Source organism: Geospiza fortis, unplaced genomic scaffold (assembly GCF_000277835.1).
Source record: "Geospiza fortis unplaced genomic scaffold, GeoFor_1.0 scaffold181, whole genome shotgun sequence".
In the NCBI taxonomy this organism is placed as follows: Eukaryota; Metazoa; Chordata; class Aves; order Passeriformes; family Thraupidae; genus Geospiza; species Geospiza fortis.
The window spans coordinates 1,775,679-1,797,303 of record NW_005054412.1 but is presented as its reverse complement, the minus strand read 5'-3'; the positions used below and the strand labels follow the sequence as shown (position 1 = coordinate 1,797,303).

Here is a 21,625-nt window from a genome sequence, read left to right as displayed (position 1 = left end):
TCATCAAAAGCAGAGTTCTCAAAGAAATGCTAGTTTTAAGAATAGAAGAAACTTAATTGAAGCAAGGTATTTTGCATGAAAATATTTAGTTATTGAAAACATGAAATGTCATCAAAAATACCACATCTGATTGGGCCCAAAGGAAAATGCTTCATTGTGTTACAGTGTGATTATGTGTAGTTTGTTCACAATAACTGTTTTCTGCTAGTTATGGATCACATATATGCATTTACTACTTCTAAAGATTTTCACCAAGTTATAATATTCTAAAGATTTTCACAAAGCTATAATAGTTGTGTTATTGAAGTAAGCATTCATAAAAATCTCTTGATTTTTGAAAACATGACTAGCTTTTACTAAAGCAGGTATTCCTTAAAATCTATTTAAGATACCTATTTTGATGAACAAATATTTCAAAAGCAACAGTGTTGCTAAAATTACATTTTTAAGTTGTTTCATACCAAGGATTTTGAGGATAGCTTGAAAATGCATTTAATTTTGGAAGAGTTGTCTTCTAATTGCATCTAACTAATTCCATCAACAGTTTTATTATAAAATGACTTATATAATAATTAAAAATGTGAAAATACTAGTTTTCAAGCATTAAATTGAGTTCAGTCTTCCAAAAGGAAATCCAATTAAATGATCCATCTCAGAAGAAATTTGCAGCAGACTAAATGTGCATTTGTTTGTTGTCTGTCATGCAGTACAAGGAGGGGATGAATGTCACAGTCTTATAAAATTTTGAGTTTCTGATACATTTCTTGTGGTTAATTAGGTGTAGCATTACAGAAAAGGAATTAAAATATATCATACATCTTTCTAGTAATTTTTTGTCTGCCTGGGAGTTTTTAATGTGTACCAGGAGAAGATAATTCTTTTCATGTTCAGAACATGAATCAACAAATGAATATAAGAATTTTTTTTAAAGCTAAGACAGTGTACTTAATACTGTGAAGCTGGAGATGCTGTATGCATGTAACCATGCATGGGAAGCATAAAAAGCATTTTCAGAAGTATTTGATATTGTGTAGAAATTAACAGATTGCTTTGGTAGAAGTGGAATTTTTGTTGTAATGCCTTGTCTTGTTTCTAACTAGGTTTAATGATATCCACGTACCTATTCGCCTTGAGTGTGTCAAATTTGCCAGTCACTGCCTTATGAATCACCCCGATCTGGCAAAGGACTTAACAGGTATCAGTTTCATTATAACATTAAAATACCATTTTTAAGACTTCTGGAAGAGTCAAAAAGGCCAGCTGTAATCCCAAGTAATTCTGTCAGATTTTGTGCAGAACCTAATTGATTGTGGAGTTCTAAGTCAAAGTCCCTGCCTTCAGTGTTGCTTCTCAGGCTGAGGGGATTGTACACAAAGAATGCTTCCTCTAGGGAGATCTCTCTCCCTCTCATACAGTAGCATTCCCATTGCATTCCCAACTGCTGCTGAAGTTAAGCATGGGATCGGGTAAAGACAGCCTGCCTAACCTAATGTTCTTGGTGTTTATTAATTAGGGTGCATAGGGGAGACTTAAGTTCCACAAAGCTGAAATGTTTAAGTCTTATACAGTCACTGTCTAAAACATAACAGTCCTTATAACTGACCACAACTTCACAGTTCCACCTCCTTCAGATCAAACACAGCCTGAAATTCAGGAGCTCTGTAGGAAGAAGGCAACTGGCATCAATGGAAGCCTTTAGTATTTGCTGCTTCCCATGTCTTAATAAAAAAATGTGTAATTAATGAGAATTGGTTGGTTTGCTTTGTAGACTGTATCTTCCCCTGATCATCAGACTCCTGCATGTAGTTTTTTTGAGTCAATATCTTTGCCTAGTTGGTCTAAGGAGGGAGTTAAAAGGACTGTCAAGTGCATGGGATTGCTCTTCTGCTTGCTGAATATTTGTCAAATTGGACACAAATAGAGACAGGCTGGAGTCACCCTGTAGTTACAGCGTTATCCAGAGATTAGCTCAGTTAGTTGGAGCATGGAACACCATGGTCATAGGTTTGATCCCCATATGGACCCTAAGGGTTGGACTTGATGACCCTTGTGGGTCCCTTCCCAACTCAGAATATTTTGTGATTCTGAATTAAGCCAGTTTAAAAAACCCAAAAGTTCTGTGTCTTTCCTTAATAGAACGGTGAAAATATTTTCATTTTTAATTATCAGAATTGTATTTTCAATTTATTTTATTTTTACATTGCAGAAAGACTTTGTGCCCCCTCTAATGGTATCCTCTGGGAAATATAATTTTGCTTGCCCCTCCTCTCTCTCAACACAGTGCTTATCAAAGCAAAATAGTTTAAAAATTTCTGTGGCTCACTGGTATTGGAGACGAGAATTGTTTTGTGTAATGGCAGAGTTTTTCATTCTTTTTAGTTCATGTTCCTGTGAAACAATAGGTTTTTTAAAAAAGGCTTATTTGGATTTAAAATTTCATAGTCTTCATAACTGCAAAGCATTATTTTGAAATACATTCTTTTGACACTTGGGCTGATTACTGGTAATGTTAATGGCCAGTGTTTCAGATGAGACTTGAAAATTTTCACTGGTCATTGAATAGTCATGACAGAATAGTAACCTCTGGTTCTTTCATTCAAAATAAAGTTTGAATTTGCAAAGTTTCTTAAAGTTCTCAGCGTTGCACTGATGTATGCAGTGAACTGCGATCTTAACTTTTGTTAGAGTGTTCCTACCCTTCCGTGCTTCTAAAATAGCCTAAAATATAGCTAAAAAGATAAATGGACTTTGCCATTTTATTTGTCAGCTTTTTAAATTGACGATAGGTAGCTAACAAATTTGACATGTAAAAGCAGTTAGGTGTTGATAGTGTAAGATTATTGGTGTTAGTGAATGAGTAGCAGTGTACCAGAATAATCTAGAAAAATTGTTTAAGATGGATAAACTATGTGTCTAAATAAGCATTATAGTTTGAAGTATCTCTTGATTTGTCCCTGCTTACAATGCTTACATGGCTCATACTGTTGAGTATTCCTGGAGCAGGTGAACCTAGATTCCTTGTGGATAATACAGAAGTTGTGAGCAGGTGTGCAACTAATGTGCTCTAGGAGCCAAAGGGCGTGGAGTCTGCAAGAAGAGAGTAGCTTCTAGCCTGATGTAAGACTTTAAAATGTATATGGTGTGGTTAGCAAGTTCTCAAGCACTGTCTGTTCTACTCTACAGCTCCAGTCCTGCTTGGTTATGATAGTTGCTAATGTATACATAGTGTAACTACTATAAGAAATAATATTAAAAAAATACTAGCCACATAATTCTTATTTCAATAATGCCAGTAATATACATCTTTAATATTCTAAGCAAATATGAAGTTTTACTGACATTCCAGTTGGTCTTAGAAAAAATTATTGGTTTCTTACTGCTGATGCTTCAAACAGAATAAAATAATTGTTCTGTGTCTGTCTAGTGGGGAAAGTAGCTGAAGTTGTATACTTACATTTACTCATGTTTTCCCCCCAGAATATCTGAAAGTAAGGTCTCATGATCCTGAGGAGGCCATACGGCATGATGTTATAGTATCCATAGTTACTGCTGCTAAAAAAGATCTCTTGCTTGTCAATGATCACCTGCTAAATTTCGTCAGAGAAAGGACACTGGACAAGCGGGTAAGACATAATTAGCATTGATAATAGCTGTTTTATACTTCTAAACTGTAATACTCACCTTCTTTAAAATCAGCACTTCTAGAAAATGCTATACTGATTTTAAATTACAAATGAAAACCAATATATAAAGCAAAAAACCTTGATGAAATCTATTTAGTGAGGTACCTTCTTCCCATTGCTAAAATTCTACATGTTTCATTGTGCTGTATTTTATTTAAGATGATATGATTTAAATAATTAAATTGGCTGTGACACAACAATGTTGTTCCAGTTGTCTAGTCCAGTAAAACTTTTGAGTCAAAGAAAACCTTTGTAAAACATTCTAGCATTTTTCTTAAAAAATTTTTCAAGCAGATTTCAGAATGTATTGCATGTATTGTAAATTACCTGCTTTTAATTAGATCATTGAAAGACTGCAAATCAGGGTAGTAGCTTTCAAATTTGAATAGTCTTGAATTTTAGTTTAGATATATTGCATTATTTGGTAAAATTTATGAGGTTCGCTACTTAATTTAAAGCACAGTAAACACGTTTGATGATGGTGAACTTTAAAAATTAACACCTAATTTTTTTTTCATTTGTTGACATGCTTTTTCTTGTTTCAGCCATAACAGAAATGCAGATAGTGAGTATGGAGTGTGAGAAAGGGTGTTGGCTTAAATCAGTAATAATTCCAAATTCAAGAGGCATACTTCTATGATAGTTACTGGTGTTGACAGGTTTAGTGTAATAGATGTGATGCAACATACATCCTGATGAGAAACTGTTTCACTAAGAATTCAGTTCAGCTTTTTTGTGAATTAAATTATGTTATTTTGGTGTAGATTAGGAAATACCTAACAGAAGACTCTACAGTCTTTTCAGTTTTGAGTTTTGAACTGCTAAACTGGCTGCTATTTCTTTTTGTCAAGTGGAGAGTGAGGAAGGAAGCTATGATGGGACTGGCACAGATATACAAGAAATATTCATTGCAATCAGAAGCAGGAAAGGAAGCTGCAAAACAGATATCATGGATCAAAGATAAACTTCTGCATATATATTATCAAAACAGTATTGATGACCGGTAAGTTAATTGTAAAAGCTGGCGATATAGCGTCAAAGTGTTATAACTTGTTATGAAGATCTGTTTTTCCTTTGTGTTCCAGTGCTGATGAGAAGGAAGAATCTTGATAATCCTGTATGTTTTGATTTTGGTTTTATAGCTGCAGCCAAATGTTGACCTGTGTTGTTGTCTTCTCCTTTATTATTTCTTATTTTAAGGCCAAAAGTGGTTCTAAAGGATGTGAGAGGTCGGAATATTTCACAAGTCTTAGGTGTACTTTGCCACTGCTTCAGTAGAGGGGATCTTTGTTTAAATATCAATAATGTGTTAATTTTTATGTTAAAATTTAGGAAGTAAACCTGCTTGAATAATGTTGGTTTAGATTTGCATGTTGTTCCTGTATGTTTTAAAGATAGCATATGTAGTGACAATGGGCAAGCTATATCACACTGCAGAAATTTAGGTTTCTGTAGCAGAGAAGCTGTGAATTAGGGCCTTCTCCTGGACTTGTGGTGAAAGCAGTGCCTCTGTCACACCAGCTGTATCCTTGTATACAGTTGTTGGTATTGAACAAGAGATGGTTGCACATGGGTAACATGTTTGGGGACAAGTCTGCCTTGACTAATCAAGGTCATTGCGTTGGCTTTGGAAATGAGCCTTCACAGTGTGTTTGGATACTAATGGTGTTGCAAACCCATACAAGTCTTTCCAAAAATGTAAAACCTCAAAAAGTTACCTTCAAAAGTAGTTATTTCATGGTGCTGTGGAAATGGACTGACTGGATCCTTAAATCCAGTCTTACCTGTGGATATGTTTCTTAAACTTTTTAAACTAGCTGGATTTGGGTTTTGATCACCTGCTCCAAATGTGTATAAGGAGTATTGTTTTCTTTTCCAGCATAAATATACATGATTGTTTTTAATGATTTGCTCCATTCTATTAATACTGATCTCAGTATTGGACCTCAGTCTTGGACTTCTTGGTATTTAGGAGTAGCATGTGGGTTTGGTTTCTCTTTTTTTATTTTCTTCTCAGTCTTTTCTAGGTAACTGTCAGGCCCAAACCTCTCTCTCCTCTTTTTTTTCAAATAAGGATATTCATGTTACACAGAAGCTTTTAATAATTCCCTTGGGAATATACCTGCATTTATATTGCAGAAGCAAAAGTCATGGGATAAACTCAGCCTGTGGGGAAGGAGCCAGATAAGGGTGGAAGGAAGTCAGCTCCTTCTATTTGGTATCTGAATTCTCCTTCTGGGCTTCATGATTTTGTGTGATATAATCAACATGATATTTCTTTTTTTTAAGCATTATTATTAGTAGTAGCAGTATTATTTTAGGGCAATTAATTTGGGTCAGTTCATGAATTTATCCCAATACTGACTTGTAATGAAATTAAATTATAACATCTTATTGGGTTGGTAATTAGTATCTTTCTTGAATGGTTTGATTTCTTCTAGATTAATACATCTGACTTTGATAATTTTAGGAGATCTGTTAAATCTCTTAATGCCAGCATTAACATTGTGTTTTCTATAATGAAAAATTTCTGTTTAATTTATGCTGAATTATGTCAAATAACTTGAGCTTTAGGTTTTTGAATATCTCAATTATTTTTTTGCTATAACTGATGTCTAGATAGGGCTGAGAATTTTTGAATTGATGTTTCAACAATTCCAGGCTGTGTTCTTCCTGCACAGCTTAAATGTCTTAATCCTGTCTTTCAGGTTACTTGTTGAACGCATCTTTGCTCAGTATATGGTCCCTCATAACTTGGAAACAAACGAACGGATGAAGTGTTTGTATTACCTTTATGCAACACTGGATTCAAATGCTGTCAAGTATGTGCTGCTTTTTACTGCTTGCAAAATAGTTTTTAATAAGATGGTATTGTAAAGTAGCTCTGAATTGTTATCAGTAGCCTAAGTCAGTGGATAGAAATAGTTTATAAACTATTAGAAAAGAGAATGTAGAAATAGCATCTATTTTTCAAGTGAGATTTTGAAAAACCCCTAAACTTACAGGATGTTTTCTAACAAGATGCAGTACATTTCAACCATAAACAGCTAAAAAACATAGTGTTAAAAGATCTGGAAAGAAGCTTGAGGGCATGTCAGTCCTTTCATGTCTGCAAAGAGATAACACAGGTATGGTAGATCAGCCCTAAATCTTACCTGGCAACTTCTTAATTGATAAGCTACTTGTTGCAGCAGCCAAGTTGTCTTGAGAAGAACTTAAGTGTTTGTCTTTCCTGCTTTGTTATTATTGTGTTATGTGCCTCCTCCAGCTTAAAATGTGTACATGCACGTGAATTTGACTAATAGCTGTTAAACTGCTGTAATGTTCACAGTTGGATTGATTTTAGATAGTTTTACTTTGCTTTTCATGAAGTAGTACTCAGTCACTTGAAAATCAACTAGAGGGTCTTTTTTTCCTGTGAAAGAGACTAGAAAAGGCTTTGGATATGAATGAATGCCTTAAAAGATCCCAAAGCCTTTTGTAGTATTGGATCCCAAAGATCCAATACTACTGAATGCCTTAAAAGATCCCAAAGCCTTCCAATACTAAAAAAACTGATGTTTGAATCCCCTTAATTTCTTGTATTGCCTGTTCAAAGATATGGCAGTTATAGCAAACTAAAATTATTAATAGTATACTAAAAATAAAACCTTACTGTTCTAGTAATTTTTAGTGTATGCTAAATGAAAATGCATAATGGATCCTTTAAAGTTACTTGTTATTTCAGGCAACAAGTAACTTCTGAATTCTACAGTTCTTGTACTCATTTTAAAGACATAGCTTGTTCAGTTATTTATATCGAAATGATTTTTTTACTTGTGGATTCTGTAAGTTTTGTAAATGTGGCTGTGACTTCTATTTATACGGTTTACTATTCCTGGAAAGTGTGTTCATTTTCTATTCTGCTGAGTATCTTTCATGCATCTCTTATAAGCTTAATCATGTCCAGTTTTCACAATTTATTCATCTAGTAGCTGCTTCCTGTCTGCAAGAAAAACATTGTTTTGGTGATAAAAATCTTAAACATCTGCTTTAACCTACTTCTTGGTATGTTTTTAGAAGAGTCATTTCAGGCTTGTACAAATGGGTTCTTAATGGACCAGAGTTTAGTTACTTCCTCCTTCTTTGAAAGGCAGTGTACTTAAGCATCTGAAATGAAACTTTGTTTCAGTCTAATATGAGCAAGTACATTTTCCATGTTATCCTACTAGGAAATATTTAGCCTTTGGTCACTCAGTGAAAGTTCAGGTGAGAAGTACATTTCTGAGTCTAAAATTGAAAAGACTGTAAAGACTCATTTTGGCCAGTTGTGTTACTCCTTGGACAGATAATTTTGACAATTCTTTTAATTTTTTTCTATTTTTAGAGCATTGAATGAAATGTGGAAATGTCAAAATCTGCTACGACATCAAGTAAAGGATTTAGTTGACCTTATAAAACAACCCAAAGTGAGTTCAACTTATCTTTATTCCCCAGTGAATATGCAGTTTTAATTAATGTACTGTTTTTTAATTCCCTTTTTTTTTTGCTATCTCAAGCTTATTTGTAATAGCAGATAGAAAATACTGTGAAAGTCAACTGATACTCCATTAGACTACATTTGCTGAAGGAAATGTGTATACAAAGTGTTTGTAAAATTGAAGAGGGTATTATAGAAATTTCTAAAATGTTTTGCCGGTCATTTAATACTAAAATACTTTGTTTTAGTATTTGAGTTCCATCTTGCCAGGACTATTCTGGCTCTTGAAACAGGGTGAAACCAGCATATTATTTTTGACTGCCAAATCAAGTAATTAAGAATAAGTACCTATATAAACTCTCTTAAATTGTTATCTTACGTGTGATTAGTAACTTTGAAGAAATTGGAATATTTTTGTCCCAATAGGTTATTCATTCCTCTTCCCTCTCAGAAATTTCTTAAATATTGTACTGGAGATGCAAGACTACAATTTAATTTTTTGTTTACAGATTTTGCTCAGAAGGGAAAAATGAGAATTTATTGAGCATTAAAAGTGAATTTCCGTTTGTTTTAGTTACATCTATGTTCATACTCATGTTTGGGTAGGGGAATTATAAAACTAAATTCTTGATTTGCTTTGAAATATAATTAAAACTTGGCTTTAATGCTAGAAGTTTGATCTGATGCTTTTTTAACAGAAATAATATAGAGTAGAAAATGTTGCCATGCTCAAATTTCTATGTGCCTCTGTGTGTGATTTTTATTTTCAGTGTGTGTCTAGATTTGTACTGAGATAAATTTAATGATTATCCATTTGCTGGAATTGCCTGAACCAGGAAGAGTGGGTAGCTGTGTGGTTGGAATATCTAAAATATCTGATTAGAAATGCTAGTGTCTTGCTAATAAAAAGATACTGCAGTGAAATAAATAATTTTGACTTAGTGCATTGAAAACATGCTGTAATGTATTAAATTCTAAGTGCAGTAAAGGCTAGCACAACAATACTTCGTTATATTTTAGTGACTGTTTTGAAATGCTTTTCATATACTCTTTAATGTTCTTTGGTGTAGGTTAAACACATTGATGCATTTAATACCTGGGTTAGTTCCATGATATTTTCTAGTTTTCAGTTGAAAGTGAAATTTCAACTTTTGTTTTCAGAACTTGTAGAAGTTCTTTTTCAGTTGTAAAATATCAAATACGGATATTTACCAGGAAAGTTTTGATGCCAGCATAAGCATTGCATTCAAGACACAGTGCATGCTTTCGACATGTTTGCATTTGTCCATCTGGATTTTATCCTATTTTTTGCTCTTAAATGCTAGTTCTCTGCACTTAGGTATTCTCTTGAATAACAAGACTACGTGGGTGAATTTAGATGGCTTGTGATAGAGCAGAACAGGGAAGAGGGGTGTCTGAGGGGCAGCCGAACGCTGTTCTTTGAAGTGTTCGTTTGCTTTTATTTCTCAATACTAGAATAAATAAATAAAACTTTGTGTAAATTGACATACTAAATTAAGTGAAATTCCCTGATGCAAAATTGTTTTGCTGCCTGCAATGGCACCTCTGACTATCACATACAGTCCAAGTACTAATCTTGAGACAAATATTCATTAGCAATTCAGGGCTATGTAAACATTTATTTCTTTCAGGAAGCAAAACTGAGATCAAATAGTAACCTTTTAGAAAAGGAGTTTTTGTGTGCTTTTTGACTTCTAATTTCTTCTTGTAATCATTATAGCTTAGTTGTCGATTTGTTCTCCTGTGGTTGTTATCCCTGTGCCGAGTGTAGGCAATGTGAGAGCTCTCAACGATAAATGAGAATAGCACAAGAAATAGCGTACAGATGTTACCACAAAGAAACTTTGATTAGGTAGTAAGAAAAAAAAATTGCTGTAAGGGTGATCAAATATGGGAACAGGTAGCCCAGAGATACTGCAGAATCTTCATCCTTGTAAATATTTAAAATGCAACTAGGAGTTTGCCTGAAGCAAAACCTGATCCTGCTTTGAGTAGGCAGTTCAACTGTGTGACCTAAAGTTGTCATTGCCAACCTACATTATTCTGTAACTCTAAGTCTTTGAACTTCCCAGTCTACCTTTCTGTCATTTACTGAAACTCTGTGAGCATCCTCCTTATTTCCTCTTCAAGGCCTTCTCAGACAAAGCACTATTGAGGAGGCTGGAAATATGTTAAGGAAATTTTTATTGCTGTTGGTCATAATTTCTCCTGACTTGAGAGAAGGGACATCAAACTTACCTTTAAGACAAGTTACTTTTCTGAAGAGTGAAAGCATAAATCACAACTCCTCTTGTTTTCTCCTTCAGCAGTGGTGTACAGTGAAATAAAATACATAACCTTCCCTGTTCATATGTAGAAAAGTGGGTGAATGCTGTTTTGTGTCTATTGGAGTAATCTTCATTTGCTGCAGATTAATGCAAGAAGATTATGTAGATCAAGTGCCACAGCAAATTTTCTGAAATGTTTCTTAAACTTCTTTAATCTGTCAAAATTCAATAGAGTTATACTCCTGCAAGTTAATACTTCTGCCTCAGGTTATTTGACTTCTGGCTGAATTATTAGTAGTTTGCTCAATGTTTTTTGATGGGAGCTTTAGCCAGTACTTGAAGACTTGGGTAGTGTTAGGAGACCAGAACAATCAGGATGAAAGAAACTCCACAGTAGTTTTTGTTTTCCCCTGAGTCACAAGAGATTAAATATGGGAAGTTTGTGTCTGTTGACAGCATTACTTGAATCCTGTATATTATATCTGATTTCTGTCATTTATAAATTTTTTGTCTGAACATGTGAATTCAGCTGTGACAGCTAGGAGCCCTGAAAATGATGGTATTTTTCTGAGACTACACACTGCAGAAATAGCCCATTCATGCTGTTCATAAGCTATATGGTAGATTGAAAAGTAATAAAAGTATTTTATGTGATTGATCCGTTGTGATGATCTACCTTTTACTTCCTGTGTCTACATTGAATCTGCAGTGTTGGTTTTTAATTTCTAACACACTGATGTGTTAGCAGAATGGATGCTGACTTGTTAATGCTGTCTGGAATCTTCCTTATTCAATATTCAAATGTAAATAAATAATGTAAAATTTTTACTTAATCCATTTTTCTTTTGTGACTTGCAGACAGATGCCAGCAGTAAAGCTATATTCTCAAAAGTGATGGTTATAACAAGTAAGTCAGTAAAAGTATTTACAGTGTCTAAAAATTACAGTAGGACTATATTGCTTTCTTGCTTTAAAAATAATTTGGGGTAAGTTTATAAAAAATGTTTTGCAGCAGATAAAATGTTTTGCAGCAGATAAAATCTAAAGCAAATCATGATAAATGTGATGCAACAATATGCTTTTAAGAATGAAGGCAACTCTAAGCAGAATTTACTCTCTTACTGTAAGGAGACATCAGTCATGAAGCCTATCACATTGCATTTTGGCTGCATTGTGGACTAATTCAAGGTCTGGATGATCTAGGGTGTTAATATCTATTTTAACATGTATTATAGAGTATATATGCATAGATGTTAACTAAACTACTAAGTTACGTACTAACTTACCTCTCTTCTGAGGTTTTAGTATTGTAAATGTCATTGGAATGCAAGAGAGTTTGGATTTCACTAGAAAGCACTTCAAAAACTGAAGAACTTCTGTGTAAACTGAACTATTGACAAAGAAATACCCACCAACCCAAAAGCAACACTTTTTGTTCACCAGGCCCACAATGTCAATAGCATTAAAACTAGCATGAAGAAAAACTTGCTTTACAATTCTGAAAATTTGTTTTCAAATCCACCTTTTTTTCAAAAAATGCCATCTGTTCTGGCAAAAAATATAATACATAAGACTGCACATTTTTGAAAAAATACAGAGGGAAAAAATGAGCTGTGCTGCTTCATTGGTTATAATACTAATTTATTTTTCATCAGTTTGTATTTTTTCTCATACTTTTAGTTCTTGGTTTATTTTTTTAAAAAATCGATACAGCAAAACAAAATCACAGTAGAAACTTCTTTTGAACTAACCATTCTCTAGTGCTACACCGCATTCTGTACCAGCTTTTCTTAACACTGTCTGGACCAAAAAATATGAAGCATCGTAAATAGTAGACTAGTCCTTTGCTAATAAATTGCCTTGCTATAATATAAAACAGAAATATAAAATGAGGATGTTGTTGAAGAAATGCATTTTAAATGCCTTTTTATTTTTGGGATGTTTTAAGCTGTTGTAAAGCTTATGTTTCCTTAATGCATTTTAAATGCTCTTTTTTATTTTTGAATGTTTGTTGTAAAGCTTATGTTTAGTTAAGGGGTAATTTAGCAAAAATACTCATTTTGATGTTTTTCACACTTGTTGCATTGGGTGATCTGTATACAGAGTATATTTTGTTGTGGAGTTCAGGATTTACAGTATGAGGTCAGCTTCAGCTGTTAGTAATATTATTAGCAAGAGCAACTAGACTTGCTGAAAAATGAGAGAAGGGTGAGGAAAGCAATTAGCCAGAGGAAATGTGTAGAAATTTGTGTCCTCGTAGATATGTCTGCTTATTTTGAGGTGTTTTGTGTTTTGGGTTTTTTGTGGTTTTTCTTTTGGTTTGTTTGGGTTGGGTTTTGTGTGGTTTGTATGATGTTCCAAACTTCTGCAATTTACAATTCATAAATAGTGATTCTTTTTTTTTTTATTTAAAGGAAACCTTCCTGATCCAGGGAAAGCTCAAGATTTCATGAAAAAGTTCACACAAGTTCTAGAAGATGATGAAAAAATAAGAAGTCAGTTAGAAATGCTTGTTAGCCCAACGTGTTCTTGCAAACAGGCTGAAGGATGTGTGGTAAGAATTATTCTTAAAGTGTGAATATTTTTGGAATAGAATTGATTAGAAATTTAATCACAACTTGTATTTCAGAGAGAAATAACAAAGAAGCTGGGCAATCCAAAGCAACCAACAAATCCTTTCCTGGAAATGATAAAGTTTCTTCTTGAGAGAATTGCTCCTGTGCACATTGATACTGAATCCATCAGGTATTTTTTTGTGTGTGTTGTCAGCCATAGATCACAGAGTTTGAAACTGAGGTTTCTTTGTCTTTAAGCAGAAGCAGTAATAGGCTGGGTGGATGTGGCTTAAGGCTTGATGACCTGCAGCATTTTCTTCTGTTTCACTTTGTGTAGGGGTTTTTCTGTCCTTGTCCATAATGTAGTCACAGAAACAATTGCATTGTCATTCAGCATAGTTGGGATGACCTGTCAATAAAAGTGGATGTGTTGGTGACAGACGAAGTATGGTTTGTGACCAGCTGACTTATTTTAAAACAAATTTCTGTCCAGAATATTGAGCTGAAACTTTCTACCCAGAATATTAGCTCATAGTGACATAAACAGTAATGTAACTGAGTAAGTAAAGGTTATGATGATGAGGCAGCAAGACTTCAAGAAGAGTGAGCCAATGAAGTTATGGGGGGGATTGCTGAAATTATTTTTGCTGAAATGATTATTTAACTAACAGCAGTATTTGACATAAGCCTTACTGTCAAGAAAAATAGGTCTTATAAATTTGTCATCAGCTCTAAGCAGAATTGTTAAATGGTTATTATTTCTCCCCTCGGTTAGAGACTAACTATTATAAACAGTTATTTTCCATTAATTATTAATAATCTGTAGTGGGTTGTAACCTCAGCATAGTTTTTAATGAGTTTGTTGCTTGTAGTGCTCAAATTGTTTTCTTATTTTGGTCATCTTTCCCAAGTAATTTGTATATAGTTCTTAATTCATGATGGATAAATATTTTTAGTGTAATGCTTCGGAGGCTTTGATTTGGATAGGAGATGAGGGCAACCAGATTATGTGTGTAGTTGACATATTTGGTTTATAGTAGGCTTATGTTTTAAATAAGTTGCTTCAATGAGATTGTTTTCACAAGTTTAAGATGTAATCCTACATGGTGGAATTGCAGTAACTACAAGGCCATGTTTTGTTTTCCTCTTCAGTGCCCTTATCAAGCAAGTGAACAAGTCTATAGATGGAACAGCTGATGATGAAGATGAGGGTGTACCTACTGACCAGGCAATCAGAGCAGGTCTTGAATTGCTCAAGGCAAGTATAGTCCTGGTGGCCAGTGAGCATGGAAAACTTGGCAAACAACTTAGTTAAAATAAATTTTTAATTAGCACTTACTGCTTTTAGTCAAAAGCATGTGGTGCCTACCTGGAAGAAACTGGTTTGGTTTTTTGTGCTTTATGCTCATCTTGGCACATCAGTAAGGTTATTTTTTAAATGGTTTAGAAACTTTTCTGTAAGCCAAAAGTAGTTGCGTGTGAGACAGCAGCAGTGGAGTTTTGGTTATTAGAGCATGAATTCAGCAATTTGTAGACATGGTGCTGTTGTACATCAATGCAGCACTGTGGTTCCTCTGTGTGCCATCGAAGTTGGGGTTTTACCTATTTCAGCTATGAGTAATCTTGAGACTGAGCTAACATAGCAAAGACTGTCAAGTAGTCCAGGTGGGAGTTGATTTCAGAGGCCTAAAAATCTAAAGGACTCCCATACTGACGTTTTCAGAGTATTTTAGGTGAACTAAGGATGGAGTAGATTCACCTGAAAGGGTGAATCTCTTTATCCAGGTGTGAACATTTAGATAAAAGTGCAGATACCTAGTAGCACAAGAATGCATCTGAGTAAGAAAGATCATTTTGTGACGGAGTATATGCTTGAATGAAGGCTTCCAAGTCAGTATTTACATATTTGTATGAACTGGCGTGACGCATTTAAGGAAGAGGAGTAAGACTGCCCTAAACAAAGAGGTGTATACATCATCAGAATAATACAGAGAGGACAAATATAGGAGTCCAGCATTGGAAATGCCATGCAATGTAGTGGGAAGGAAGGTAACTTAGTTAAAATAGAAAACTGCATATAAAGAAATTTCTAGATTTTGAGGATTGTTTCTCTGCCATGAGTCAGAATATTATGTGGAACAAGGCTAATAATCAACAGCCACTTAAAAAGGAAGGGAAGACCAAATTTCAGGGAGGATCAATTGAGGGTTTCTTCATTTCATTTTTTTTAACATGGGAAGCCTGTCATACCTGAAAGCAACCAAGTCCAAGAATCTGAAGGAGAGGTACAGAATCTGATAAGTTAATCTGGAAAACTTGAGGGAGTAGAGGCCCTATTGAGTATGTCTGTGTTGCTATTTTAGAGATAGGAATTTCACTTCAGAGCAGAATCAGTTCTTCCCTTGAGGAAACAAACATGAAGTCTGGAGGCAAATAAGCTGGATTCCTTTCAGGGGAACAAAATTGAGATGGGCTTCAGAAGCGCATGTTGTGTTGCGTTGCCGAAAGTGGATTTAGTAATTCTAAAAATACTCTGAAGTAAAACTCCTGAAATATGAATATTGCTTCCTTAGCATCAGTTGCGTTTCTCTTAAGACCTGCTCCTGCTGTAACCCAGTACTTGCTAATGTAGATGTAGTCACTGAGAAGTACATGGTCAGAATAGTAGGAGAAGAAACTGAGATGGGGAAATAAATTAAATCTAATGAGGTCATGTATAAAGACAGAACTTTAGGAGCTACTAAATAAAAGAAGAGAAATGTGGATCATGAATCAAAACCAGGGAGAGTATTATAAATGTTCCAGTATGGCAGTGGAAAATGACTCTTGATGAAGTGTCCTAGTATAAGTGGACCTTTAAAAAATGTTAACATGGCTTTCATCATATTTTGGCAGGTACTTTCATTTACGCACCCTATCTCATTTCATTCGGCTGAAACTTTTGAATCTCTCCTTGCTTGCTTGAAAATGGATGATGAAAAAGTGGCAGAAGCTGCATTACAAATTTTCAAAAATACAGGAAGTAAAATTGAAGAAGACTTTCCTCACATACGATCGTAAGTTGTGTATCTTACTCTGAGCAGTGACCTTTACTCTACTGGATTTTGGAAGTTCTCACTCTTCCTTTCATCTGCTGTAGCATTATCCTGCATTCTTTTGGAAGAAAGTATTACTTCCAAAAAGACATTTTGAAAAACTAAATTGTAGTACTTTTTGAAGAATGGAAGTGAAATGAATATACCCAAAGTAGTGACAGCTGGTATGTCCCTGATACCACTATAATTTATATTGTTGCCCTTCAGAATTACTTATTCTTTCCTAGGTTATATATATATATGCAGTGTAAAAACATTCCTTGCAATTTAATGGTGATATGTAGGCCAAAAGATTTCCAAAAGAACATTTAGTACCTGTGCAGATATCAATGCCTATTTTACCACATAATACCAACAAAACCTAGGATTTTTTTTGCTTGAGAGTTATGTAATAATTTTTTTTTCTTCTTTTTTTGGAAGAAATTACCCAAACAAAAGCAACTAGTGCTTTTTGCAGAGGTGTTGTGATTTTTATATGTATATCTGTACTTCTTTGTTAGTTTGATGTTTTGGAAAATTTTCAATTTGTGAAATTACTTATCTCTTGGTCTGTTTGTCTATTTGTTTTGTTACACAACTGTTTAGTGCTTTGCTTCCAGTGTTGCACCATAAAGCTAAAAAGGGACCCCCTCGTCAAGCCAAGTATGCTATTCACTGCATCCATGCAATATTTTCCAGCAAAGAAACGCAGTTTGCACAGATATTTGAGGTAATATTAAAGATTTAAGTTACTTTTACTGATCTTTTTTATTGCATATGTAAACTAAGGGATGTAGTTGCAAGTTGTAGCAGATTTAGGAAATGTTTTTCCCCTTTCCTTTTGTTCTTACATGATTTTGGCCTGGAGAGTGATAGTAGAGGGTGTTCTTGTATCTCATGATTCATCATGTTTTAGGTTGTGTGTTTTAGGAGCTGGTAGAGTAAAACCAAGTGTTAGGCTGTGTACTAGAACCATGAACTATTTATAGAAAGAGGAACCATATGGTACTTCTTACCCCTGTTGAAAATGGTCAAAAGTATTTAAATGGTTGCAGAAATTAAGGAAAACTGAATTGTGGTACAGACTAAATGAATTTTATAATTGTAACTGCAAACGTACTTTTTAATTAGTGGCCCTCAGCCTCTTATCTTGAAGGCTGGATCATAGTCCATTATTGGAATTGCTAGCTTGAGATCTTGTTCTCCTACAAGAAAGTAGGCTTTTAAATCCATTGTTTCCTAAATGGTCATGCTTGAGCTGTCACTTTTTGAACTACCCAGAGGTGATAAATATTTTGTCTGTCATCTTGACCTTTCCTCTGACTTGAGAAAGACTTGATGGGTTAGTGAATGTATCTTTAGAATTAAATAATCAATAGTTCTTTTGAAATTGTATTTCTGAAATAGATATGGACAAGTCATTCCCACCCCTTCAGTAAGACACAGATTATATCAGTAATAGTTGAATTTGTTGTCTTTTTTTCTTAGCCACTGCATAAAAGTCTGGATCCAAGCAATTTTGAGCACCTCATTACGCCGTTGGTTACTATTGGCCATATAGCCATGCTTGCACCTGACCAATTTGCTGCCCCTTTGAAATCTTTGGTTGCTACTTTTATTGTTAAAGATTTGCTAATGAATGATAGGGTGAGTATTTTTAAAACTTTATATGAAGAGTATGCTTTTTCTGCAGTATCGTACTCAGCAAGTGCTTGGGAAAATATTTGACATGCTGGTTCTGCTTTTTGTATATAGTTGTCTTTTGATTTCCTCATGTAGTTTGACTGTCTTCAAAACCCATGGTACAGGAAAGGAGAGTTCTGCTGATTTGGGAATCTTACAAAAGTGATGACCTGCATAGCACAGCATTACATCATTTGTGATTTGGCCTTCATTAAAAAGGGGAAAATTGTTATGATTTCATTCTGTTTCTTATCTTGAGTGAGTTGTAATTTTTAGGAAGTATATTACATTTGAAATTAAAATACGCTATTTAAATGGAAGACTGAATTTAAATTTTTTGAACAATTTTGTATTGATTCTAAAGTGATTATGAAGTCAAAAAATGAACTTGTGCATTGCTTGATTTCTAAAACAGTAAAATGTGTGTGAGGTTCCAGTCTACTGGATATGGAAAAACTGTTATTTTCATGGCAATGGCTATTATGCCCTAAAGGAATAGTTTTCAGGTAACAGCAACAACCAGTGCCTTTATTAATCTTGAATTTGCTGATGCTTGGATAGTGAGGTATCTCACTTCTGCAGTGGTTACTTCTGTAAGGTAAAGGAGGCATAGAGCTGACCAGAGAGTGCTGTTGTATCCTTTCTAGAAGCAAACAGAAAGAGGAGGTTACAAGTTTCACTGAAGAGTAACAATACTGTAACAAATGTAACGTTTTGCTTAGCTTCCAGGAAAAAAGACAACAAAACTTTGGGTCCCAGATGAAGAAGTGTCTCCTGAAACCCTTGTTAAAGTGAGTGGCATTTACTATGTTTTCCTGTCTGCTTTGTTTATAATACTAAATAACAATTTGCTCTTGGGAGCATATTTTAAATTATAATTTTATGCATAAATTTACACATACGCATCATTAAGTTTTTATATAAGCTCTTTATAGGTGTAGTTTTGTTTTCTGACATTTGACTTTGAGGATAGCTGGATTACTTAAAGTAAAATTATTTTTTCCCCGTTTCTTCAGTGTAGGAGTTAAATACTATGGAAATTTTGTTAAAAGCCTTTCCTTTTTCTGTTGAATTTTTATGCCATTCCAAGAAACTTTCAGTGTTGTTTTGGAAGAAGAAAAATGGGGTTTGGATTTGTCAGTTTCTTCAAATGAATAAATCTGTTACATTATTTATTTTTCTATGTTTGCAGTGTGTATTAGAGAAAAACCTGGATTTAGGATAAAAGTAACTTTAAAATAGTGGGGGGTTTGTTTTGCTACTTTACTTTAAAATGTCATCTCAAGCTTTTTCTTATTTTGGAGTAAGTGTATTACATTTTCTGTACTATGTAAGAGATACTGTCAGTCAATTTTTCAGTGAATTAGAAATAGACTCACGATGTGGAAAATATATTCTATATCTGTATTTGGTTTTTAAATGCCCTTCAGAACAGGGATAGATTTTTGCTTTCACTTCTTTCAGAATGAATTGCTTGTCTTTTATAGTATGCTCTATATTATATCAGTTGTTTAGTTTCTAATGTCTTCTGAGTAGAGTGGCTCTTGTTTTAAAAAGTTATTTGCCTTCTCTCAAAATTGTTAAACAGTTCCTAGCAGACCTTCTTTTCTGCTAGGTTAGTGAGTACTTTGGTTTGCAGTTTGGTACAGAACACATTGCTGGAAAGGCTTGGCTTTTATTGAAGTTGATTTGTTGCTTTTAGTTTTTTGACTCCACAAAGGATATTTTTCATGTTTGTGCAACTCCATAGTTACACAATATACTCCAAAAATTGTTAAAAGAATGCACCTTTGTTTTAATTTAATGATGTGCTAATTTTAAATAGAGATGATTTCACTTGAGTGATTATACATGTAACTTGAAGTAAATATTAATTGTTTTTCTTAATTATTATAAACTATTTGTGAAGCTGTAATAAGTCTCTAAAACGTACTTTTATATTGATAAAACTTCTCATACATTTGGCTGTTTGGAAGGGAATTAACCTGCAGAAATTCTTAAGGCAATTTGCAGTTGAAGCCAAGCCTGAAAACTGTAAGAGTTTATTTGCAGGTGAAAACAGGCTATTGTGAAAATTGATTTGCAAATTTAATTATCCTTTATTACTACTGCAGAGCTTAAACTTAATGTATACTCCAGACATTGCCATTAGTTTATAAATGATTTCTCTCTTGATCGTGTACTTTTCTTCACTCTGGTTTTTCAAGCCTCTTTTTCCTTTTGTAGCATTATTATATATCTAGTGGGGATTTAAAAACTGGCAAGTTGGAGTATGAAAGTGGGAAGGACTGCTGAAAACTACATTTTAGTATTGTCCAGCCAGCAGATGTAGACTGACAGAGGATAACCTTAGTTTTGGGTGCTAAACCTTCTGTGAAAGGCTCTCTGCAGAGAAATGTTTCAGTACAGTATTAACTATGAATTGGATTAATGATTATATGAGTTAGACTGGAATTCCTATGCCGGGCAGTTGAGTTCTAAAGGAGTTGTCTCTCTTGGCAGTGAACTGCGGTGAGTACTGTGCACCATGCAGGGGGTTGAGACTTGTGTAGTAGCAGTGATATATCTTGTTTCCTTCCATATCACTGCAATATAAGGTTTTTAGTACTCTTTCTCTAACTATGCTTGAAGTGGGCTTTGTTTCATTTTTCACTACTGCACAAACTTGCAGCCTTTGTGCCTCTGAAACCTCAGGCAGTAGAAACCTTAGCCAGCTGCTGCCATAATGATGATGTAGTAGGAAGACAGTGTTGTGTTTGATATGGCTCTGTCTCATTTTTGCTTTCTTATCTTTTCATGTTGTGTAAAATAACTTTTCATCTCAGCGGAGAATTCTAGACTCGTGGAACACGAATTGAAGCAAGAACTGTGAATTGAAACAGTATTAACTATGAATTGGATTAATGATTATAAGAGTTAGACTGGAATTCCTATACTGGACACTTGAGTTCTAAAGCAATTCTCTCTTGGCAGTGACCTGTAATGAGTACTGTGCACCATGCAGGGGATTGAGACTTGGGTAGTAGCAGTGACATTTCTTGTTTCCTTCTATATCACTGGAATATAAAGTTTTTAATTTTAAAAAACTGTTTTAAAGTTTTAGCCAGCTGCTGCCATAATGGTGATGTAGTAGGAAGACTGTGTTGTGTTTGATATGGCTCTGTCTCGTTTTCGCTTTCTTATCTTTTCATGTTGTGTAAAAATAATTTTTCATCTCAGAGGAGAATTCTAGGCTCATGGAACATTAATTGAAACAAGAACTTCAGACTGAATATAAGGAAAGGCCTGAGAACAGTCTGACAATGCAACAGGTAGCAAGAAGTTGCAGGTTGCCAAGAGAGCATGTGCAGTCTTCATTCTTGGAGGGCTTTTGACACCACAGTGCCTAAAACTGAGAGCAGTGTGGTGTGATTTCATAGCTGACCTTCCTTTGAACCGGGGATTGAACTGTAGACATCCTAACACTCCTTCCAACTGGAATTATCCTTTAATAGCTACACAGTTTGGTTGCAAAGGGAGAAGTTAAAACATGACAGCAGTCCACGCTCATGTCATGTTTAACTTAGTCTTTGGGTAATCTGTAGTAGTGACTGGGGGAATTCTCATGCCCTATACTACTTTCATGGGAATGCTTAATTCTGCATGGTTGCTGGAATGTCACCATGCCATCATTAATATCAGCAAAGAAATAGGGAAACTAGTGGGGTCAGACAAAAATTCTGAAGGAGGCGGGACTAGGACTTGACTACATGGAAGGAAAACTAGAATAGGTTTGGATAATAAAATTGGGGAAAAGACATTATGGAGGGAATTACTAGAAGCAAAGATTGAAATTGAAATTGGTCAAGGGACAAGGTAGCTGTGTCTGTTCTCTGGCTGAATG

The 21,625-nt window shown here is 34.5% G+C and overlaps 1 protein-coding gene across 6 annotated transcripts in view; it reads left to right on the top strand.

Moving 5' to 3' along the window:
- PDS5B (PDS5 cohesin associated factor B) overlaps window positions 1-21,625 on the top strand; it is an 82,046-nt gene that overhangs the window by 26,771 nt on the left and 33,650 nt on the right. For all 6 annotated transcript variants that reach the window (XM_031061415.1, XM_031061414.1, XM_005426364.2 and 3 more), the window contains 13 exons: window positions 1,101-1,195; window positions 3,478-3,623; window positions 4,535-4,686; window positions 6,392-6,505; window positions 8,050-8,131; window positions 11,289-11,337; window positions 12,845-12,984; window positions 13,060-13,175; window positions 14,138-14,243; window positions 15,881-16,041; window positions 16,666-16,789; window positions 17,548-17,706; window positions 18,465-18,533. In XM_031061415.1, the coding sequence (XP_030917275.1) occupies window positions 1,101-1,195; window positions 3,478-3,623; window positions 4,535-4,686; window positions 6,392-6,505; window positions 8,050-8,131; window positions 11,289-11,337; window positions 12,845-12,984; window positions 13,060-13,175; window positions 14,138-14,243; window positions 15,881-16,041; window positions 16,666-16,789; window positions 17,548-17,706; window positions 18,465-18,533 (1,513 nt within the window). The remainder of the gene's footprint in view (window positions 1-1,100; window positions 1,196-3,477; window positions 3,624-4,534; window positions 4,687-6,391; window positions 6,506-8,049; window positions 8,132-11,288; window positions 11,338-12,844; window positions 12,985-13,059; window positions 13,176-14,137; window positions 14,244-15,880; window positions 16,042-16,665; window positions 16,790-17,547; window positions 17,707-18,464; window positions 18,534-21,625) is intronic.